Below are 25,017 nucleotides of genomic sequence, written 5' to 3' on the forward strand. Positions count from 1 at the left end.
AAGGGACAGGCCCTATCACCAGTAACAAGGGGCTACAGAAGTATCACAATAGCCTGATAGTGCCGAATCATGTCCCAGTTCAGAGGTGTGTGACGTGTCTAAGGTCACACACAGCCAAGGATGGAGCCAGAACTAGGGTCTCTTGAGCCCCAAGTTAATGACTCTCTCCTATCCCTAGTGACTCAGATGGTCAAATTCTACCTAAGACCTAGCATCATCTGCATTTTTCAAACCAGCTCCTCAGTCATTTCTGACTTGGTGGAACCTGGGCATTTGTATTTCTCAAAAAGGCTTCCCAGGTAATTCTGACATCTCCTGAAACCTGGGAACCAAAGCCCACGTGGTCGTCTAACAGCTGAGATTTTTTGAAAATGGGTTTTGGATACACGTATGACACTAAAGCTTTAAAATATAATCTGGTTTGAACGTCCTACGTACATTGCTACCATGCACACTGCTCGTGTAACCAGGGACAGCTGACAGAGGAGGTCAGCCTGCTTTTCTTCTCAGTCTCTTCTCTTTCTAGTTCTCTGTCTCTTTCATAAACACATGCATGCATGGAGACAAAGCTAATTGCAGTCACAGGGGTATTTTTGCTCTGGACACAAAGAGAATCTCAGTCTCTAATATTTTCGACTTACTTCTTCCTTGAAAAGGTTCTGTCTGTTTTTGAGCGAGCGGAGCTTGTTCTGCTTGTCTTCGTGCTGCATCTCCTCCTCCGGGGGCTGGAAGTAGGCGATCAAGTCCTGCAAAGTCTGCAGGACTTCTTCTATTGGCAGAGTGATGGGGGCAGCTGTGCGACTGTTCCCACTGAAAAACACAAGATGAACACGGCTCGGGCACGGGCCTCCAGCAGGGACCCTGACAAACGTTCATCAGGTCCGGGTTCTCGCACTGGGCACAATGCACTGCCGCCAAGGGTAGTCTGTATGAATGACTGCGAATTGACGTCTGCCGACTAACAGAGCAACAGAAGAGAATGTTCTGTTTCAATTTTAAAGCCATTTCATCAATAAAAGGAAATGACCCCTGGCTGTCTGCCACACTTTGTCCCTTTCAAATAAAAACATTTTTGAAAATAAACTTATTAACCCATAGTTCTTTTACACTGTTACATATTCTTCTTGGAATAAGTTACCAGAGCTTGGAGGGTTTCCATCACTAAGTCTCTCCCTCTATCTATATCTTTGTCATCTGTCTCTCTCTCTCTGTGTCTTTTTGATACCTCTGCTGTGTGTTCTTCTCTCAAAGTTTCTATAGGTGTGCATGTACACACCTGCTGTCCCCGCCCCATCTGTTGATGCCTCTTTCACTCTCTGTATCGTTTCTTTCTCCTCTGACTTCTTCTGTGTGCCCTATCTCCTTCTTCCTCGTTCTCAGCATCCTTCTGTCTCTTCATATCTTTCCCCTCTGCCTTGATGGCCCTCTCCCTGGTGCCCTCACCACCTTTCCCGCTATTGAGTTCCTACTTATCTTGAATGCGTCTTGACCGTCATAATTTAAAAGTCTCATAATTAATCCTGTCAACACAGGGAGACTAAAAACCTCAATAGATGGCAAAATCAGCCCTCATTTCCCCAGCCCTTCGAGGGTAAAATCTCAGAAGAGGAAGGGGGAAATGAACCCAGCCCTTGTGAAACTGAATCACTGGCCCCCAGGACTGAGAATTGGGTGAATATGTAAATCACATCAGGGCTTCTCCTTTGTATTTACAGTGTATCTGGTTATATATTAATCTGGACGCATGCTAAGAAAAGAGTATTACCTAGGCCTAAAGCAAAGGCTAAAAACGCCTTGAAAACACTCAGGTTATGAGGTGACAATAATTCCAAATTTGTGTAAAGGTATGCCAAGTGCATACCACAAGGGCAGAACACCAGTGGACTACACAGGCAGGGAAGTCCTTACATACACGGCATGCACTCTGGTCGATAGTAGGTGCTCAGGAAGTGTTTACTGGTGATTATTTGGGATTATTGGACAGGAAGTGAAGGTCTGAGACTACAAAACCCAATCAGAAATGACTTCTGAATTCTAGATTCAGAGAAGAAATGGATACATTTTTCTCAATATTTTGTCCAGTTGCAGACTTTCTCGCCCCCGACCCCTCTCTCCCTCCAGTGCTAGCTCACGCATGCTCTCTCCCTCCCTTCTTCCCACTCTCCCATTTTGTGTTTACTAGAAACATTGATGCCAGTTAAGTACACGGTGTTTCTTCATGTAATAAGAAAAGATGAAAAAGAGATTTGTTGGCATTTTTTAGCTTGAAAGGGAAATGACAAAGGGGGATGGAAAACCCAGATTATAGTCACGGACATTAACCTTATGTTATTTCATATGCCTCTAAGCCTCATGTCCTTCAATTTTACATCTGGAAAACAAGAGGTATACTCTATAATTACCAGGGTCCTTCCAGGTCTAATTTTTTGTTCTGTGGGTTTTCATTGCTGGGTCACCTCGAAAAAAGACATCAATATAATAGTCCTCCACTGGACTGAGGCAGATCCCTCCCTTCTTTCAAAACAGAACACATACCACATGCCTGGCACTGGGGACAGTGGTGAAAATAGACATGATCTCTGAAAGGTTTCACTGTGGTCACATTCTACTCTAGAACCTTGGGGAGAAGACCCACCAGACGACAGGGACAAGACAGTATCTCGATTCAGAACTAACAACTGCAATTAGCACCTATCTAATCCCAACTTTTTTTCCACTCCCTATAGCTACTGCCACACCACATTCTCACTCTTTGCCGAGGACTTCTTCTGTTAAATTCGAGTAAGATCTCAGGTATTTACTATACCATTACCACGAAACAATTATTTAAAGATTGTTTCCCTCCTAAGGTTAAACTCAGAGGTCAGTTGGACAGTATCTTCTCTTCCGCAGGATTTCTGCGGCTCCTTCATCCCTCACATTGTTCATCTGTCCTCTTGGACAGCACCCAGCAACTCTACAGAGGATGATGAGACAGCATATGCACACTTTAACCTTTCTTCTTCATTGTTCTTTCTTTCTCCTTCCCTATTCATTTAATTTTAATTTGCTCTCCCAGAGGTCCACTCCCACCTTCTGGTTTCTATTTGTACACAGCATGCACTGTTCATTTCTCAAAAGAGATGGGAGGGAAGGATGTATACCCAATTTTTTTTTATCTTTCACTTCCCAGATTTTGCAAAATTAAAGTTCTATGGCTTCTGCCTCGTTGTTTTATTTCTCAATAGTCCTTCTCTAAAACATTCTGTGACTGGGATAATCAAAAATTTTCCCCATTGAAGGGAGAACTTTCATAATAGCTGAGTGAGTTCAGCAAATCTCTACAACAAAATAATGAATTGGATTGGATCAAATCATCCAAAATAACTTTGTAGGACCCTGTAAATTGACCAACGGCATACAACATACTGAGAAGTACTTAAAAAAATATGAACCTTGGTAAGAACAGTGGAAGTTTATGGTGTTTCAGCCTGAGGCTGTTCCCCTGCCCTTCTCCAGCTTCATAGCAAAGAATTTTTAACAGGGCAGGGCAGACCACATGCAAGGCTGCATGCATGCTAAGGAAGCGTTACAGAGGGTACTACCTATCTATTCATCTCTGGAAAAAAAATAAGGCCTTCCTTGTGCAAGCAGAAAGTAAAATCTTGGGAAAGCTTAAAACTGCCTGAACTTTAATATGTTAGCCAACCCACATGGGTAGCAGGCTTGCCTTATAAGAAATACTACAGGAACTCTGTCACATGGAAAGAAAATGATGCCAGTCAGTAGCTATAATCAACATGAAGAAATAAAGAGCACTGATAATGGTAATTATGCAGGTAAATATAATAGACAGTATAAACATATATATTTTGTTCTTGTAACTCTTAAAAAAACAAATACATAAGACAGTAATTATAAAACTGTATGGCTAGCCTATAACACATGAAGATGTAATATACATGACAATATTGTCACAAAAGATCAGGGACAATATTGAAGCAAAGTTGCTTTATTTTACTTGTTAAATTTGTATTATTTTTTTCAAGTTAAATACATATTGAGTTTCCTAAAGCAACCACTAGAATATTACTAAAAAAGACTAGTTAGAAAAAACTCAACAAATGATACACTAGAAAATAACACAACAAAAGGCACTAAGGAGGAACCAAAAAGATATGAGACATAAAAATCAAAATGGCAGACATAAATTCAACCATTTGAATGATTACATTATCTACAAATAGATTATACACAACAATAAAAGGAAAAGATTGTCAAACTACATTAAAAAAATCCAATGTATGCTAGCTACGAGACACACTTTGTAGATTCAATGACACAAATGGGCTGAAAGTTAAAAAGACTGAAGAGATAATACCATCCAAATAGTAACCACAATCTGCATGAAAGACATTTGAAGTGGCTCTAAAAAACATTCTTTAAGACAGAAAATGTTTATAGAGAAAAAAGGGAGACATTTTATAATTATAAAATAATCAATTTATCAGGAAGATATATCTATTATAAACATATAAGCACTCAACAGAGCTCAAAATATGAGGCAAAAATGGACAGAATTAAGGGAGAAACAGGCAATTTAACAAAAAACAGATTTCAATACCCAATTTCAATCAGTTAATGTAATAAACTGTATTAATAAAGGATAAAACCATATGATCATCTCAACAGACAAAGAAAAAAAAATGGACATAATCTAACACTTATTCTGTAAAAAAAACTCAACAAACCAAGAATACAAGAGAACTTCTTCAACTTGATAAAGGGTATGTACCAAAACCACATAGCTAACATCATATTTAATGGTCAAAGACTGGACGTTTGGCACTAAGATTAGGAACAAGACAAGGATGTCTGTTCTCTCCACTTTTACTCCACACTGTAGTCGATGTTCTAGCCAGTGTAATCATAAAAAAGAGAGGGAGGGAGAGAGGGAAGGAAGGAGGGAAAGAGGGAGGAAGAAAGAGAAAGGGCATCCATATTGGAAAGGAAAAATAAAACTCTATTCACAGGTGACATGATCCTATAATGTAGAAAATTATCAAGAATCCATGCCAAAAAAAAAAAAAACCCATTAGAACTAATAAAAAAATTCAATTAAGACACAGGACACATGATTGATATTTAAAAACCTCAATATCTATATACCAGTATTTATATATGCCAGTAGTCAACAACCTGAAATTTAAAAATCAATTCCATTTGTAGTGGCATCAAAAATACTTAGAAATAAAATTTTCAAAAGAATCCTAAGATTTATACAATGAAAACTATAATAACTTGCTGAGAAGAATTCAAGAATAATAAATAAATGGAGAGATAATCTGTTTGTAGACTGGTAGATTCATTATTATTAAATGTTCTCCTAAAACTTATCTATAGATTAAATGCAGTATCTATCAAAATCTCAGAAGGCTCTTTTTTTTTTTGCAAAAACTGACAAATTTACCCTAAAATTTATATGGGAAGGCAAAGGACCCAGAAGAACCAAATTAATTTTGAAAAGAAGTACAAAACTGGAGGCCTCATTCTACCTGATTTTAACATTTACTGCTATAAAGCTACATTACTTAAGACAGTGCTGTTTTGGCATAATGAAAGGTATATAGAACAATGGAATGGAATTGGGGGTCCAGAAATAAACCATTACATTTATGGTCACTTGACTTTTGACAAAGGTGCCAAGGCAATTTGATGAGGAAAGAACAAATTTTCAGCAAACTGTGCAGGGATAATCAGATATTCACACGATCCAATGAATTTAAATCCTTACCTCATACTGTAAACAAAAACTGATTCAAAATGGATTAAGACCTAAATATAAGAGTTAAAATTATGCAATGTTCAGAAGAAATCAGGAGAAAATCTGAGTGACTTTGGGTTAGGTAAAGAATTCTTAGATATGAAACCAAAATTTCTTAGATATGATCCACGAACAAAAATAATGTTAAATCAGATGTCATCAAAATTAAAACTTTTCATGCTTTAAAAAACACCATTAAGAAAATAAGAAGTCTACGGCCGTGCCTCTCTGAATGAGCCCAATCTCGGCTGATCTCGAAGCTAAGCAGGGTTGGGCCTGGTTAGTATTTGGATGGGAGACCACCTAGGAAGACCAGGTGCTGTAGGAGTTAAAAAAAAAAAAAAAAAAAAAAAAGGGATTGTAAACCGACATGGTCTTTGCAATCTGTGAAGTCAACAAGGATTGCCTCACCATTAAAAAAAAAAGAAAAGAAGAAATGCCACAAACTAGGAGAAAATATTTGTAAATCATAATCTATAAAAAACATTACCAGCAGATACAAAGAACTATTAAATCTCAATTTGAAGACAAACAACCCAACTACAAAATAGGCAAAAGATTTGAATACATTTTACTAAAGAAGATACATGCATGGCTAATAAGCACATAAAGAGATGGTTAAAATCATAAGTCATTTTGGAAATGCAAATTAAAACCACAATAATATACCACTTCATATTCATCAGAATAACTACAATCAAAAAAGTCAGACAATAACAATTATAGGCAAGAATGTGGACAAAATGGAACTTCAGACATTTCAGAGTAGAACAGAAAATGGTATATCTCCTTTGGATAACCAGTTTCTAGTTTCTTAGAGTTAAACATCCTCAAGTGTCCACTGATGAATGAATACATAAACAAAATGCGGAATTTAGATACAATGTAATAGTGGTTACCAGGGGCTGGAGGGGGTGGAGAATGGAGAGTTACTGTTTAAATGGTACAGAATTTCGGCTTGAGATGATGTAAAAGTTCTCGAGATGCAAAGTGGTGATGGTTGCACAACAATTTGAATGCACTTAATGCCACTGAAATGTACACTTACAGATGGTTAAAAAGGTAAATTTCATGTTATATATATTTTACCACAAAAATATTTAAAAGTTAAACAAATTTACACATGACTACGCAATTCCACTCCTAGGTATTTCCCCAGGAGAAATAAAAACATACACCCAAAAACTTTTACACTAATTTCCATAGAAACATTACTGAGAATAACTAAAAACAGAAACAACCCGATTGTTCTTCCATTGATTAATAAACAGAATGAATGTGAAATGTGTGTGTGTGTGTGTGTGTGTGTCTCTCTCTCTCTCTCTATCTCTCTCTCTCTCGATATCTATATGTATAAACCTCTTCTGTGGTGTGTATCTCTCTCTCTCTCTCGATATCTATATGTAACAATCTCTTCTCTGTGTGTGTATGTACATACACACAATCATACATACATACATATATACATTTAAGTGTGTATATGTATATCTATAATCATATGTAGTAGACATACATGAAGAATTCTCTTCAGGAATAAAAGGCAACAGAATACCATTATGACCTATAACAGGGATGAACCTTAAAAGTGTAATGTTAAAAAGACTCAATTCAAAAGCCCATATATTGTGCGTTTTATCAATTTAATGTAGTGAATAGAGACAGAAAGTAGATACCTAGTTGCCTGGGGATGTCAACCAGTATAAAATGCAAGTGCATAAGAAATCGTTTTGGGGTGATGGAAATGTTTAAAACTGAATTGTGTTAATGGTTGCACGGTTCTGCAAATTTATTAAAATTCACGGCTTTCTATACTCAAAAGGATGAATTTTATGATATGTAAATTATAACCCAATAAAGATGTTTAAAAATAATTTTCTCATTGTGAAGCATTGAACTCCCACTTACTTTTTGAAAATAACAGCTTTATTGAAATATAATTCACATATCATACAATCATTTAAAGGGTATAATTCAATGGTTTAATGGTTTTTAATATATTTACAAAGTTGTGCAACCATCACTTCAATCAGTTTTTGAACTTTTTCATTAGTTCCCCACAAAATTCCATACCCATTAGCACTCACTCCCCTTTTCCTCTATGACCACTCCTATACAACACAAATCTACTTTCTATCTCTACATATTTGCCTATTTTGGACATTTCATATAAATGAGATCATACAATGTGGTCATGTGTGACTGGCTTCTTTCACTTACCATAATGTTTTCAAGGCTCATTCATGTTGTAGTGTGTATCAGGACTCCATTCCTTTTTATGGACAAATCATATTCCACTGTATGGATGTGGCACATTTTATTTTTCATTTAACGGTTGATTGATTGGGGTGTTTCCACTTTTATGCTATCATGAATCGTGCTGCTTTGAACATTTGTGTACAAGTTTTTGCATAGGCATATGTTTCATATCTCTTGGGCATACACATAGGAGTGAAATTGCTGGGTCATATGGTAACTCTACATTTAAACTTCTGAGGAATTTCCAGACTACATTCTAAAGTGGCTGTGACATTTTATATCCCCACCAGCAGTATATGAGGGTTCTGGTTTCTTTACATCCTGTCCCGCTTTTTTTATTAATTTTTTTTTCATTATAGCCATCCTAGTGGGAGTAAAGTTGTTATCTCACTGTAGTTTTGATTTGCATTTTCCTGATGGCTAATGGTGAACATCTTTTCATATGCTTATTGGCCATTTGTATATCTTCTTTGGAGAAATGTCTATTCAGATTCTTTGCTTCTTTTTAAATTGGTCCATTTGTCTTTTCAATGTTGAGTTGTGAGAGTTCTTTATTCTAGATACAAGTACCTTATCAGATATATGATTTGCAAATATTCTGTCCCATTATGTAGGCTGTTTTTTTTTTTCACTTTCTGGATGGTGCCTTTTGCAGCAAAAAAGTTTAAAATTTTGATAAAGTCTAATTTATTTACTTTTTCTTTTGTTGTTTGTTTTTGGTATCATATTGAAGAAACCAATGAATAATCCAAGGTCATGAAAATTTAAGCCTTTGTTTTCTCTTCCCAGTTTTATAGTTTTGGGACTTGAAATTAGGTCTTTGATCCATTTTGAATTAATTTATGTACATTTATAAGGTAGAGATCATTGACTTTTAAGAAAGATACTGGAGGGCAGATAAATAAAACTGTCTACCTTTAATGGTTCTGGTAAAAGTCCAGATTACATAAAAAATTCATGTTTGCATGTAGCTATCTTTATCTGTCTATATCAAGCCATTTGTTCTTATTCCCTTTCTTTGAAGAAGGAGAACATGTCTGGATGTAATATGGCATCAAAAGGAGAAAATATTTTGCTCAGGGATCACAGGATACCAGTGCCAGAGCCAAAAGCAGACTCAGGATGGTTGACCTGCAGGCCTCAGTTCTATGTCCTGGCAGAAATACCTCTATTGTCTACTTTCTCCAACTTAGTAACAGAATCCCTCATTTGTACTGGGTACATAGCCAATAAACCAGAGATTATATTTCTCTGCTTGCCTACAGCTAGGTGTGGCCATGTCACTAAGTTTCAGCCAAAAGAATTTATGATAAAGTGAACTACTTCTGGTTTATATCTTTTGAAAAAAGAACTCACTTCCTCTTCACTTCTTTTGCAGGACAGGCCTCAGACGGTGTTAGTAAGCAATGTTTGACAATGTCAATGAAGTAAACATACCAGGACAGTAGTTGTCAACTACAGCTTAATATCAGAATCACCTGGGGAGCTTTAATTAAAAGCTGGTGATCGTTAATTTGAAAAGATAGAGGCACCCCTCTGTTCATTGCAGCATTGTTTACAGTAGCCAAGATTTGGGAAAAAACCTAGATGTTCATCAATAGATGAATGAATAAAGAAGATGCAGTACATATATACAATGGACTATTATTACTTAGCCACAAAAAAATGAAATCTTTTTATTTGCAACAACACAAAAGAACCTAGAGGGTATGATGCTAAGCAAAACAAGTCAGATAAAGACAAATACTGTATGATTTCATTTCATTTTTGTTGAATTTAAAAAATGAATAAACAAAACAAAAAAAAAGCTCATAAACACAACAAACCTATGGTCATCTGATGGAAGATGTGGGGAGATGGCCAAAAAAGGTGAAAGGGATTAAGAAGTACAAATTATCAGTTATAAAAATAGTCATGGGGGTGTTCATGGGGATGTCAAGTACAGCATAGGGAATATAAGTCAATAATATTATAACGACTAGTGTCAGATGGGTACTAGACTTATTTATCTAGGTGATCACTTTATAAGTTGTACGTCTAATCATTACAATGTATGCCTGAAATTAATATGATATTGTATGTCAACTATAACAGCAAAATAAGTTCTTAAAAAAATCTAAAAGAAAACAGAAGCTGGTGTCTGGATTTTACCCTAGAGATGCTGATGCAATTGGCTTGAAGTGCAGCCTGGGTATCAGCGTGTTAAAAACTTCCAAGATGAACCTAACATGGGGCCAAGGTTGAGACCCCTATTTCAGGGCAGTGGTTTGCAAACTTTAGCATGCATCAGCATCAGCTAGAGGGCCTCTTAAAACACAACTTTCTGGGGTACCACTCCCAGGTGTCTAATTCAGTAGGTTTGGAGTAAAACCTGAGATTTTGTACTTTTAACAAGTTCCCACGTAGTGATGGTGGTGTGCTAGTCCAGGGAAATACTTTAAAAATCTGTAGGAAATCTCAAAGCAGCAAGACAGAAGGAACCTGAGCCCGAGTAGCCTATTTTCTTTAAAACACTAATCTACCCTATAATATTACTTTAAAGAAAAATACAAGTTTATCCTGAACTGCAACAGCACCTTAACTTATTTATTAACTAATATGCATTCCTTGGATCACAGTGTTTCAACAGGAAGAAAAGTAAAAGAAAAAATATTTTTCTCATTTTATGCAAATTCATACAAGAAATTTAAACGTTTTGGCTTTAGACAGACATGTTTTTCTCCAAGAGAGAGATAGCTTGGAACACTGAACTGTTTTCAACAGAATCCATTCCTCATGGCAATTGGTGAACGCGATCCACAGAGTTCTGTATTGGCAGCACTACTAAGGCAGGGGTGGGGGTTGGGGGATTTATGAACCAAGCAGGCAGTTTGGTTACTTTTACCACCTAAGTCTCAGCCATAGTTGGGTAACTCAGGGCTTCCAATACAAATTTACTTGGATGAAAACCATAGCAACAATTCTAAATGATGTGGACCTATTTCTTTTCTCTCTTCCTTTTTCATACACTAATACGAAAGGGACTTAAAGCTCTCCAGCCCTCTTCACTTAATTTTCATGAGAAGACCTTGGGTATTCATGACACCAACGTGAATAACCAATGGGGCTTGGGCATTTGTGGGCAGAGAGAGAGGGTGGTAGAAGGTCATCTATGTGGGAAATAGAATTCAGTCCCAAGCTCTCTCTGGTAAAACTCTTTGCTGGTGTTTAATAATTTTCTTAAAAGGGAGTGGGTAGGTGGAACTGGAAGGCCACAGGGTAGAAACTAACAGTAGAGAAAGGGAAGGAACTTACATACCTTATAAACTGGCTGAATAAGGCGGTTGTGTTCCGGATGATCCGAGCAGCCTGGGACTCCTCATGCTGGCATCTCTGCAGTGTTAACCCATCATCCATGTGGCCTTCCTGATGGAGTATGACCTACAGAGCAAAGCACATCAGGTCCAGGTTACGCATTACTCCATGGCCAGGCAGTCGACAATTCTTGCAGTTTCCCTCAACCCTTGTACTCCTCCCCAACAAAGTTCCCCTGGGTCCTCTTTGAAAATGGGACATTAACAATTATTTTGCCCACATGCCCTATTACTGACATATGAATCATTCTTGAGACACGATGCTTTGATGAAAATAAAATTTTATGTGCCACTGTGGTATGAGTTACAATAAATTTCTTGGGCCTAGATGGTCATTTTAAAAGATGAAAACACACTGTATAATAGATTTTTCTCTTAAAGTGAACACAAAGCCTTACTCTAGGCGATGGAAAAAAACCATTTTGTTAGAGCCTTTGCCTTCAGAGATAAATTGAGGAAGAAGAAAGACATGTTAAAGCAAAAACCTCCAATGGGAGCAGGCATGGGTTTCTCTCCTGCAGGTCAGCTACACTGGGTTAGCGGCTCAAGATGGTAGTTTGCTTCTCAATGAGGCTAGAAAATTTGAAAGCATAGGCTCTAGTATCAGCAACTTGACTTCTAGTCCTGCTGTGTACTTCCCAGCTGTGTGACCTTGGGCAAGTTACTTAACCTCTCTTTGCTTCAGACTGCACCATCTGCAAATGGACTTATTCTTAGAGGGTGTTTGGAAGATTAGATGATTTATATGGAAATCATTGAGCATGTTTCCTAGAATATAAGAGGTGCTCAATGTATGTTTCTTATAAAGGGCAGTATATTACTGATATCAGATCAATTATCTAGAAGCTAAGTGTACTTACTGATCTCCAATGACATGATACAATTTTGGGGTGGGGCTAGCAGCTTTTGGTATGGAAGTCAGTAGTTTTTCCCCTTAAAAGATAACGTATGTGCAGATATTAACTGGGATGGTTTACTCTAGTTCAAGTCAGGAGCAAATCTTGATTCAAGTTCCCGAACAGTTTCCTTTTGGTGTGAGTAAATGAAGGGAGACCATTTGTAGGTCCTTGGTGACTGAGTGTGGGGGTGATGGTCAGTCTGTCTATATGTCAAAGAAAACATATAGCTTTAGAAAATATCTTTAGAATAAGAATTTTTGTTTTTTCTCATTTTAGTACAAAGAAACAACTTATTTTCCTTTATATGTGCAAATCTTTTCCTTTTTTCTTCTTCTGAAAGTATGTCCTTCATAAGCCATTCATAATTAATTCATATAGGAAGTAAAATACTGGCCTGAAAAGTTTGTTCCTTTTTGAAAAAAGATTTTGCATCTCACTTATACACTACAGCTTAAGTGTTAGCGAAGGATGTCCTTACCGCTGGAGTCACCATTTCAAAGTATTACTTTGCCATAACTTTCCAGCAACTAGTTAACAATGCTGCATTCAGATTTGGCAATACATTGCCATTAGGTTTAATTTGGCTTCAGTCCCAGCTTTCTGGTCCCTAAAGACCCAAAGTCTTAGATTTTGCTTGTTTGGATAGCACATTCAAACTGGCCAGCCAAATAAGAAAGTAATGAGAAATGAGGGAAAATGCAGCTGTTAGAAAATGCAGTTGTTCAAACAAACAGAGACTCATGCACACGGACAATAAACTAGTGGTTACCAGAGGGTAGGGGGAGAGGGGAAGGGGGAGATGGGGTAAAAGGGGTCAAATATGTAGTGACAGAAAGAAACATAACTATGGGAGGTGAACACACCGTGTAAATATGTATGTACATATATATACCTTATTGTTAAAATGTACAGCTGCACTTTACTGAATTTCGTTAACCAATGATACCATAATAAAAAAAAAGAAAAAGAAAAGAAAATGCAGTTGTTATGTGCCCTACTGATCGCTGCGGCCCAGTTCTTAAGGTCCTTTTTCTCTTGGAGAAATTCTATAGCCCAATAGCAGAGAGAAACCTGAGATATGAATGGAAAAGAGGATACTTCCCTCAAGATGAGTTACTATTCATCAGGTTTTTCACTGTATCTGTTCTCATTGGTTTTTCCAGGTCCCTCTGTTTCATAAAATGCTTAACATAGATTTGGACATCCTCTGTATCTTCAGAGGGGAACTGAAACTGCTCCTCACGAAATGGGGAAAGGCAACCCTGTCAAGGGCTATGAACATCACAACACCATTTAGAGTTTTGAAAAGTACCTGCCCCTCGCCCAAATTCAAATGCACATTCCAGCAGTTAAGTGGATCTAAGGACTACAGACACAATAAATCAACATCAGGAACTGGGATCTCTCTCAGTTGACAGGGTTTTTTATGTCGCCTCCCACCCAGAGTTATAGCCATGACCTACAAACTCCACTATCTTTAAATGTTATCAATACCTAAGTAGGTATGAAAAGTTGTAGAGGCTCCTGATAATATTATCATACTCTGTAGATTACTTTTCTTCCAATAGACTGGTAGGGTCCATGATGTGTTTCTGGCATTTGTTTTTAATCTGCCCTTATTTCCAGGGAGTAGTTCTTACTTCTGGAGTATAGTCCTTCTGGGATTTAATTGAAAGCCTACTGTATTTTCAATAGTCATTCCAACTTGAGGGACCTTCAACCCCAACCTGTCTCCCTAGTACTGTCACACTGTCCACATCTGGGCTTTGCTCTTCTTCCTCATAGCTGTCACTTAGTTTGCTATCTTAGCTTTGCACCTCATGCACGGTCAGGTTAAGATCTAGGGCGCACTGCATACAGAATTTCGGGTTCATGTTTCTACAGTTTCCTCCACTCTGGAATCTTCGTCCCTTCAGTCATGGAAAACTTGACTGACTTTGTCTCTAATCTGTCTCTCCAGCCCAGGGAAGCTGATAAAAAACCCCATTCCTTGGTACTGCAACTCAGCAAATATGCGGAGGGGAAATGGTGACTAAGGTGGAACTCACTTAGTGCAATTACATTCTATTTGGGATCTTTAACACTCATGTCCTGGGTGCCCTGAAGGTTGTTGAAATCTTGTGTGTGTGTTTTTTTTATATTGTATCCAGTCTTTATAATTGTTTGCAGAGGAAGTATTGGGCTCCTACAAGCCAGTCTGTGTTGCCTCTTATTTATTCTCTTTTCGACCTCCTCTAATTTTATTTTTCCCTTTATGAATATTTTACTGCTTTGTTTTACTTTACACAAAAGTAAACTATTGCCCTTATGGTTTGCTCCCAACCTCCTTTCTTACAACTAATCACCAGCATTCCTGGGAACTTTGCATCATCTCCACATTAGGCTGACAATCTGCAGTGTACAATGCCTCCTTGAACCTTATTTTGGGGCTCCTTCACTACCTAAACCTGTGTTCTATAAGAATTTTCCCAGAAAAAAAAAGCATTATGTTTTGGGCACCTGTTTTCTTGGTTCTTATCAAAAGAAACACTCTTATTGACTTTCTGGTAAAAAGACGCTGTGTGTATCCAAGTCAGTTTCCCATTGTAGCAAGCTGTGACTAACAACTCAAATGTGGATATAATCTCTGTGGAGACAGTATCATTCCACAATATCTCATCTTTCTGCATGTTGGTTCCTGTGGGCTTGTTATCATGCAATCTGCTTTTTCTCTGTAGAGATTCTATTTAGTCTCTGTATTATGAAAATGGCACAGTAACTCAATTATCCACTTAAATGGAGGGAGCAATGATGTGGTTAATCCCCAAAGAGCGTACCACCAAGTCATTTAGTGCAGGTTTTAGAGTACATTGAACAAATTCTACCCCCTCCTTACAGATTTGCCATCCATTTAACTTTTTTTTTCTTGAACTAAATATGAAGTCAAAGTAACCAAATTAAGATGTACAATCCACCACAGAATAACTCTTAGGAAGAGTAACTAAACAGATATCATATCTACCTGATTCTTACAGTAAGTTCTCTTGCCAAGTTCTTCCAACTCAGTGTAAAACAATTCTGAAAAGCCTTTCCAACCCCTCACCTTTCTTTTCAGAGGTCCAAGGCGGGGTGTCTTGGCATCCTGTGCTTTGTAGGTCACCCACAGACCACTGGCTATATGCTGGACAAAGCAGACAGAATCTCCATACTTTATTTCTGGAACTCCCATGCCTTCTATATCTCGCTTGTGACTGGAATCCAATTTCTCCTTGATTTCCTATTTCACAGAAAATGAAACAAATGTAGGCATGTATGATTAAACAGAAATGGAATATATAAAACAAATCGCCTATGTTGAATTTGTAAGCTAGGAAACCAATTACCAAAATAATTATGTGCCTGTCTAAACCAGGATTTCAGAAAGGCTTGATTCCATTATCTGCTGTTAATTGTAAAATCAATGGATTTCAAGTTTTGGCTGCTTTAGTGATATTTAAATCTATGGGGGAAAGAAGAAAGCTGGCTCTTTTTTTTTTTTTTTATAGAATTCTCCATTATATTTTCTACTTTCCTTATTCTGATTTAGATATCTTAACAATTAACCCTTTAGTGGCCAATTAAATTATTTTCAGCAAATTGTATCTTCTGTTATTTTATATAAATGCTCTGACTCAGGAACTTTATCTTTTAGATATCTTTTATAGAAATCAGCACAGACAGCGACTCTTTGAGTAGGTAGGGGCGCTATGCCTTAAGTCTAACATAGTAATTGGCATATTAGTCTCTTATGGCTGCCTCAGTTGTGTGTTGCAGTTAATGGGTTTCACTCTTTAATTGCCGCTGTGTCACTAAACTTATTCTCCAGTATGGCAAGAGGAATTACTGTGCATCAGGTGTCCCCTTGAAGGTCAGAGTGAGTCAGGAAGTAGATCCATGGTGCACGACAACTCTGTCTTCTTGTCATCAATCAGGGCCTCTGAATGGCTCTACTCAATTTCCATTTCTTCTCTGTATCTTGTGTTAAATTGCTCATTTGTAAAAGCCATTAGCTTGGCAGCATTTTGAATTTTTTTTTTTTTTTTTTGCAGAATAAAAGATGTAGCATGCTGTTCCCTCTACTCATGACAATTTTACTCTCGTGCTTAATGACAGAACAAGAGTAGCACATGTATTGAGTTATTACTATGGACAAGGTAGTGTTCTAAGTTCTTTACATGTATTAACTGTTCATAGCAGTCTCTGTTGTGGCTGCAAATATTATCCCAGTTTCACCGGGGAGAAAATAAAGGTACAGAGCAATAAGTAATTTGCCTAAGGTCACTCAATAAGTAGTAAAAAGGCCAAGATTTAAACCAGGAATCCAGTTCCCCGCTGCTCTAAACTTCTACTCACCCTTCAATACCCTGATCAGATGACACCTTCTCTGCGAAGGCAGAGTTAATCTCTCCTGCTGTATTTCCCCAGCTTAGTCTCATTCCTCTACTGAGCAATTAGCAACTTAAATTGTAAATGTACTTTTTTTAATATGATGCTTTCCTTTAGCCAGGCTATAAAAAAAATCAAGGCATGGGCCAGATTTAAATGAATTTTAGATTCCTAATACAGAGAATCCAGCACCTATCAGTTACTTAATAAACATATACTGAAGGAATACACACACACACACACACACACACACGCGCGCACGCGCATAAGTATATATATAATGGAGTAATTTTTTCTTTCAAATGTTTTTATTTCAGTTCTTATTTCTTTTCTTTCAAATCTTCATAAAAGCAAAATCAGTTATTTTTTCACACATTTACAGAATCATTTTGAGCAATGTCAACACTTTACAATATATTATTTTAAATGTATGTTGAAACATTGACTGGATTGTTAAATATGACTTATTTCTCAAAATGAACATTACTAAAGAAACTTATTTCTGGGTTTATAAGAAAAGCCAAAGGACAAGGCAGTGTTCTATGTTCTTTACATTTATTCTACAAAATAATGTACACTTGAGTTTTTAGAAAATCCATAATTCTGCAGACAACCAGACCAGTAACAGACTTAAACACATCAAAATTTTCATCTCCAGTCTGTTTTCTAGCCATAGGCAATACGGCAAAATAAAAATAATATACATGATAACAGTTAAAGGTAAATAATTATGTTGATTTTGAAGAGCTCAGTTAAAATACTGCATGTTCCCAAATTATCATTATGATGGTCATTTATTTTTTTCCCTTTCATTTATTTAAATGATTGTGCCAAAAGAAATTAAATTCTAGGAACTGTTTTTCTAGAGTCTCTAAGATAAATGGATCATTACTGTTTATAGAATGAAATGTCTCTGCCTTTGCCTTTACAAAATAGCATCAACTCCTAAGGTCCTATGGCAGCCATTGTAGTGGCTGCTTCTAATTTAAAAGAACGGGAGCAACAACAAAATCTAAAACATATAAATTACATTGACGCCAACTCAACCCAAACCTAAACAACAATAATATATCATTAAGGAGATGTGAACTGTCCGGGATAGAGATGCCTGATTTGACTGACAGCAGGTTGATGATCTCCTTCTGACTCAAGCATGAGCTAATGCTTCCCTATTTGTTTTCACTTGATTATGGCCCCAGACGTACCCACTCTACTACTGGAAATGAAATCTTCCTAAAGGACAGGGCTAATCCAATCACCCTCCTTCAATAACTGCCCAGTTCCTACAGAAAACAATTGTCATTTCTTAAGTTTTTATGTGCTATATGCTCTAACCAAATTGGACTATGTTGCTTTGACATATAAAGTGTTCACTTCCTCTGGGTCTTTACTGACATGAAACTTTCTGCTTGAAATTTTCCTCCCTCATCTTTGCATCTTTACATCTTATCCATCGAGCCTTCCCAGATTTACCTTTGCATTTTCTCTGGCCTTATGGCACTTTCCTTCACCTCAAGGCTCCTTACCATCTGTGATGGGAATCCTTTGTTGGTACATTTCCTACTCCCTGCAAGACTGAAAATTCTCCAAGGGCAAGACTGGGATTTCCTTGTCTTTGTATTCCAAACAATGCTCTGCTCAAAATAGGTTGCAAATAATCTGTTTTCATTTTACTGGTATGTGGGCATCGATTCATCTACCTATTTATCTGCACAACCTTCCCTATGTTAGGCAATAGACTGATTCCAAGAAGGAACAGGTTACTTGTCCTAATGTGTTGAAGGGTAATAGTAATCATCCTCATCTTCACTGAGAGTTTATGAAGGAAATGCTTGTGACCACGTCATAATTATCACGTAAATAGTTGGTCTAGATAATTAAGATGCTGATCTCCAGATTGATTTAATGTTTCTAGAAGGATAAGAAAGGGAATTGGAACAAGTGTTTGTCTGGTGCTTACTCTGAATGAAGTATTCTGCTAAGTACTTTCCAATGACAATATTATGTGACTTTAACCAAGCACCTACAAAATGGTATGTATTATACATGACACTTTCAGAACATTTTCTCCAAACCTTTCAATAGTCCTGTTTTTTTTTTTATATGTCTCCTACTTTACAGATAACAAAAATGAGGATTGCAGAGTTTGAGCAATTTGCTCAAAGCCCTGTAGCTAATAAGTAATGGAACAGAATCCAAAATCAAGTGTGAATCTAAAGCCCGTTTGTCAGTTGAGCATAATTTTTAGACTAGTTACCATTAGCACAGTTAAGTATTACTCATGTTAGTGTTTTGGTTGTTTGAAGGCATGATAAAAAGTTATTGAAAATGTATGCTATTATTTCCTGAAAAAATGGCTCTGGGTTTGTACAAACTTTAGGAGTCATTCTTACAAACCAACAAGGTGATATGGTTCCTATTTAAGGTGCAATTGGAGTTTGGAAGAGAGAACAACTCACTCTGCCTGGGCAGTTAGGGATAATTTTATTCCAGACTGACACTTGATTGAGCTTGGCCATGAGAGAGAGGAGAGAAGGGGAATATGAAAGAGGCTGGCATGCTGGTAAAATGGACATAGTGTAGAAAGAAGGGTGGTGGACGTGCTGAAAGGAATTTGAATAAGCACTCTGCACTCCATCCTATCGGTTCATGTTTCTCAAACTCACAATGTTAACAAGCTTTCTGTGGGGAGAGAGGACTATGGAAAAGTACTGTATCTTCTTTTAGGACTCGAAGAGAACATTAGGATAGTATAACATGGACTCTTACGAGTCCTACAGTAAAAAGCAAACAAAAACAAAAAGAACCAAAATAACTTGTTGAACTTTGTTTTAGTAACATTTTCCTTTAAAAACTTTTTTATAGAATTATTTCTCAAAACACTTCTTGGAAAAAAGGTAGTATAGGTAATGGAATCCACTAAAAATTTTAAGCAAAGGGATAACATAAGAGTTGCATCTTAAAATAATTGTCCCAGCGGCAATGTGAATGATGGATTGAAAAGAAATAAAGCTAGAGATGGGTGAGTTGCCAGCTATGATGTTAGTATCTAGCTTAATATATGGGACAGAATAGGTCCTAATTCACATGTATTAATTTGAGTTAAATTTGTTATTAGACATAATAAAACCATCTGTGTCCACAAAGGACAAGAAAGTTTCTTTCCAACAGACTTTAAGCACCCAAAAGTATTTCAGAAGAAAAGTAGATAAGGGAAGATGGGGCCCATTCACAGATGCTGGAGAAAGCCATCCAGAGAGCTCTGGTTAGCCCACTCCTTGTCTAGGTATCTCTGGAGAAACTTGAGAAATCACCTTTGGGTTCACTTCTCCACCAATATAGCCCCCCCTTCTGAATTTATGACCTTGAATATTATCTCTTAAAATGGCCTTTAAAAATTGCACACTGCAAGAGATTGCTATAGACTGGTTAGTTGCAAGTCTGCTGAGTGGCTGACAAGAAATGCCTCAGCCATTTAAAGTATGTGAAGGGAGCGGATGTGTCTGTCTTGTTAGGGTAGGTGCAAGTCCTGAGCAGAAGTCACTATGCTGGGGTCTTTCCTTCATCTTCTTCATTTGGTCCTCACACCATCACCTTCAGGGAGGCAACACTACCACCATTTCACAGATAAGGAAATGGAATCCCAGGTCATGTTCCTGGTCTTACTGAATCCTTACAATAATCCTTCAAGACATGCTTCTTCATCCCCATTTTTTTTTTTTTTTACAAGAAGGGACATTAAGGCTAAACAGCAAATGGCAGAGATAGTTAGAATTCAGGTTTCTTCATTTCAAAGTCCATGGTTCCTTGACAGCTTATTTGGTCCACGTTGAATAATAAAGACTTGGGAAATCTTCAATTCGAATGTTTAAAATTCTTTGTAGATTTATCAAAATGAAACTTTAGGAAGTAGTGCTATCTCTAGTTGATTGAATCTTAAGGTACATGTTTTCTCTTCACCCCCTCCCTCCTTTACTCTATACCCTCTCTTTCTGCAACTGATGACTTGGTGAGGAATTAGAGCATGCTAGGAAATTGGCACACACGGCACCGCATCAGCATCAATCTTTTCATAGAGGGATGCACCATGTGCCCAGCTGCCACCTTGTTTCGGGTCACTGAGGTTAAAGGGTACACAAGGATACAGTCTGCAGGGATGCTTTGGACACACATCAGAGAGAGAAGTGGGCAGTTTTCAAAAAGCAGGTAGTCGTGTTTGACCAAGAACACAGTACTAAGCACATAGTAGATATTTGATAAAGGATGACTAAATGAAATTGTGTTTTTATGCACTGAAGAAAAATTTCCTCTAATGAGGAACAGTGATAGCTCTATGCCCTTATGCAATAAAATAGGCAAAATCTGAGATTCTATCTTAGTCATTCAAGACTTATGGTATATTCATTAAATATAACTATAAAATAAATGGCTACATGTGACAAGGCTTGCTTTAACATTAATTCATCCTTCTCTGAAATGAATTCAGTGTTGTAAATGTATTGAAATCTGACATCTAAATAGACATTATCGCTATGCCAGAGAAAATATTAAATCACATTATCTGACAATCCTTGGGGAATAGCCTTACAATGTTAAGACCATGGGGAGACGATGTGAAATCAGATTCACGGAAATTTAACTTAGCTGTTCAAAGTAATAAACCTCCCTCCTTGAATGTTTACAGGGACAGTGTTATGATGCAAAATGAATATACAATGATGACAGAATACTTTTATGAAGATGACAGGGGTGTAAATGAAATGGATTTCACTCTGTACTTCAACATATTACCATACTTCTGTATCCCTTCACCAAGCACTTTTCAAATGTACTACCTGCTACATGCTGTGCTAGGTGCTGGGGTGCAAAATAAGGAGAGAGGTATGTGAGGTCCTTGTTATCCCTGAGCTGCTGATGGCTGTAATGGAATCATGAACATGACCCTACTGGAGGACAATGGAAGAGCTTTCTTCCTATGAGGGACACCTGACATTTGTCTGGAAGGAAGAAAAGGAGCTCACTGATGGAGGTATGTGGAGGGATAAAAGGTATTCCAGGTATAAGCTTAGTGATGAGGAAAAAAATAATAATGTTTAAAGGCTGATACATTTTTAGTAGGCTAAAACTCAAGGCAATGGTGAGTGAGTGGCAACAGATATGATTAAAGGGACGGCAGGGGTCAGATCTTAATCATTTATGACAGACTTCAAATGAACTGTGTTCAAGGTCTCACAGAGAGTAGGTAAGAGTCAAGGCCAGATCTAAGAGACATGGAAGCCATGCTCTATCTTATACCACACCCCTTCCAGATTACAGGCATGAAGTGTGATGGTACAGTTTGGAGGCAACAAGAAAGCCCAGACCTCCAGTCTGATGTGAATCATCCACTGATGGACAGGGGAAAAAACCTTTGACCAAGATCACATTCTGTTCATTATTCTATATGTCTCCCATAGTTTGCTCAAAGGCCTCTGTTTGGTTCCATCTGAGCCAGGCCAGGCCAATGACTACAGCAGGTGCTTGGCCTTGGCCACCTTTCATTAAGGCTCAGTTACGACCCTACTCTATCCACGTGTAGAAGATTCACAGGGGCACCTGCCATCTTTCTCATAAGAGGAGTTTGCTAAGAATGTTAACATGCACTTGCAGCAGATCTATGAACCCCAATTTAGTAGTCATAGCTGTCAAAGGGTAATGCAATTTGACAGGAAACATGGAGTGGGAAGCCCATTGTTGCCAAATAACTCACAGCCCAGCTAATATAGTGTCCTCTCTGAACACATGAGCCTAAACAGTGCTCGTCCAGGAGACTCTTGTTTTCTAGATCTCCTACATACAGAGAAGATCAGATGAATACCCCCACCAACCCCTATTCACAAAGGCGCAAAAAAAATCACACTATGTCCACCTCCCAGCCTGCCCACAGAGTCCCTCAACCCTTGTATCACCACCCAGCTCCTGAAACATCTCAGGCCATTGTCTGTCATCTGCTCTATCACTCAACATCTGGAACAGGCAAGAGTTGCCAAGACAGCTCAATGTCCTCACACTGTTGCAAAACAGAGCCACGATTTCTTTCTGCAGGGAAATGTCACTATTCCCCAGTGAGGCAGAGCATGCTGGAGAGTCTGTTTAAGGAGAGCCTACACCAAGCAAGGTAAGAATATATTTACTAAGGAGGAATCTGGGCACCCAGAGAAATCAAGTAATCTCCGGCATTATTCTCCAAGAGCTGTTTGTATTGTGCATAGCATAACTGTGTGTTCTCCACATGTTGTGTGTGTGTGTGTGTGTGTGTGTGTGTGTGAAGCTTCCCAGTTAAGATGCCAAATGCCCTGCTCACACAATGTCCCAGGGAAGCCCTGATCTCTGATGGGAATACAGCCATATCCTGGCCTGCCACAGTGCCTAGGCCATTTTATTTTCAGTTCCTTTCAAATTAAAATGAAGGTAGGTAGCCTGAATAACGCTGCACTGGGAGTTGCTTGGAACTTCCAACATAGTGACTTCAATGAAATGTAACATTGCCAAGTGCATAAGACAATGTGACTCATGGGTGAATTTTACAACCAGCTCTGCTATGCTGGCAGCCCCCATGGTACTCTGGTGACTTTGAGCCATCAGCTGCTTGCCTCCATGTGCGTGGAAATGGAGGGACTTGGGATGATAAGCAATGAGCCTTTTGAAGGTAAAATGTGCTCACAGGCCAGAAGTGCTGCCAAGTAAGAGGCTTATGAGGACTTTCTACAGTGCTCTGAGCTTTTCTGGCTTTCCCAAAAGACTAGGGCACAGCACTGAGCCAAGAAAGGAATGGAATGGAAGAGTCCCCTTGGAACAGGATCCTGTCAGCTTCCTGGAAGGCCACCTGATTCTTCTGTCATAAAATAAGCCCCTTTCTGAAATGTTAAAGACCTCAGTGTCACAGTTCTGTCCCAGGGCAGTACACCTTGAGTGGGCTGAGGAAACCAGGATACAGCACTCAGATAAGCAAAAGGCCAAGCCGTCATTCTTAGAAAGGAATGTACTTGGTTATCAGCCATGGTGAGTCATTTCTTGATTTCCACTTCCTCCCCACCCTCTCACACCCCTGCTCTCTACCCATGGCACCCCATGTCCAAGTTGTCTCTTAGGGAAGAATGTCTTGCTTGTCACTGTTCTAAGGAGTTTTTCCTTGCTTTGTTTAACGGATTCTCTTAGCAGGTTGTATAGCCCTAAACCACTTCCTGGAGGCCACAATATTTTACTCTATTGATAAAAATTTAAATTTAAAATCCATTTCGTGCTGGGAACGTTAAGAAACAAAAGTAAGAGTAGCATGAAGGAGATGTACTCAGAAAATCAAACCAGAATGAAGTTAAGGAATCAACATGCCATTGCAAGAGCAGTGGAAAGTAAAGGTCATATCTGAGGAGAATTCAGGGTAGGAAGCTCACATTTTTAACGTTAAAATATGGTGTGGAAAGAGTCTAACTTTGATATAGGGCAATTTGGGGGGGAAAATCTATATGTCAAAGAGATTTGCTGCCTAAAAAGATATAGGATTATAAACGGAGGGGATATAGGTGTCTGAGTCCCCTGCTCAAAGCAGGACAGTGCTGAAAGACTGTCCTCTGATTCATCAAGAAGTAGAGATGCTCCGTAGAAAATGCAGCTGTCAGCTTCACACCAAGTCCTACATGAACAGAATCATCAATAACCCTTTACTGAAGTCGTGTTGAGAACACAAATCAAGATCTATTTCTGGAAAACAGCAAAGAGGAATGAAACTGGAAATGAAACATCCAAAGGAGATGCGGAACTGTCCTCTCAGGGGGTGCAGATGCCCTGATAACCGTGATACGTCTGCGCAGAGCCTTTCTAACGCTTGAATGATCTTTCCAGAACAATCCTAAAGTGACAGAGCATCCAACTGTCTGTCAGAAGTTATGCAATTCTGACTATTCAACTAGACACAGCTATGTTTTATGAGGAGTCAAAACCTGACTGAATGTTAAAGATAGAGCTTTAAAAAAATAGGTGTCTACATTATACATATATAATGGCAAAACTACATGTCTGGGGTTAACCTTACTGACACAGGATCTAATCTTAATGAAGGTTGGAGATGGATAGGTGAAAGCTAAGGGATCTGGAGAGAAGAGATGACCTAGGAAAAAGATGAGATGTGAAGAACTTTGTATAATACAAGTAACTGCAAGATGTCATGTCCAGAATTACGCCTTCTCTGCATCTATCTGAAAGAAATCACTTCCTTGATTCAAACAAATGTAGCACTGATACTCATGCCTCCATGTTATCATCG

General features: G+C 38.1%; 1 protein-coding gene and 1 pseudogene across 1 annotated transcript in view; one reads left to right on the plus strand and one right to left on the minus strand.

Annotated features, from left to right (window-relative positions):
* RYR3 (ryanodine receptor 3) overlaps positions 1–25,017 on the minus strand; it is a 464,873-nt gene that overhangs the window by 224,748 nt on the left and 215,108 nt on the right. Inside the window, exons 11-13 of the mRNA XM_016160800.2 lie at positions 15,394–15,567; positions 11,358–11,479; positions 642–810 (exon numbers count right to left, since the gene is read on the minus strand). Coding sequence (XP_016016286.2) covers positions 642–810; positions 11,358–11,479; positions 15,394–15,567 — 465 coding nt within the window. The remainder of the gene's footprint in view (positions 1–641; positions 811–11,357; positions 11,480–15,393; positions 15,568–25,017) is intronic.
* Positions 6,014–6,131, plus strand: LOC118600845 (annotated as a pseudogene).

This window comes from Rousettus aegyptiacus, unplaced genomic scaffold (assembly GCF_014176215.1).
Source record: "Rousettus aegyptiacus isolate mRouAeg1 unplaced genomic scaffold, mRouAeg1.p scaffold_m13_p_3, whole genome shotgun sequence".
In the NCBI taxonomy this organism is placed as follows: domain Eukaryota; kingdom Metazoa; phylum Chordata; class Mammalia; order Chiroptera; family Pteropodidae; genus Rousettus; species Rousettus aegyptiacus.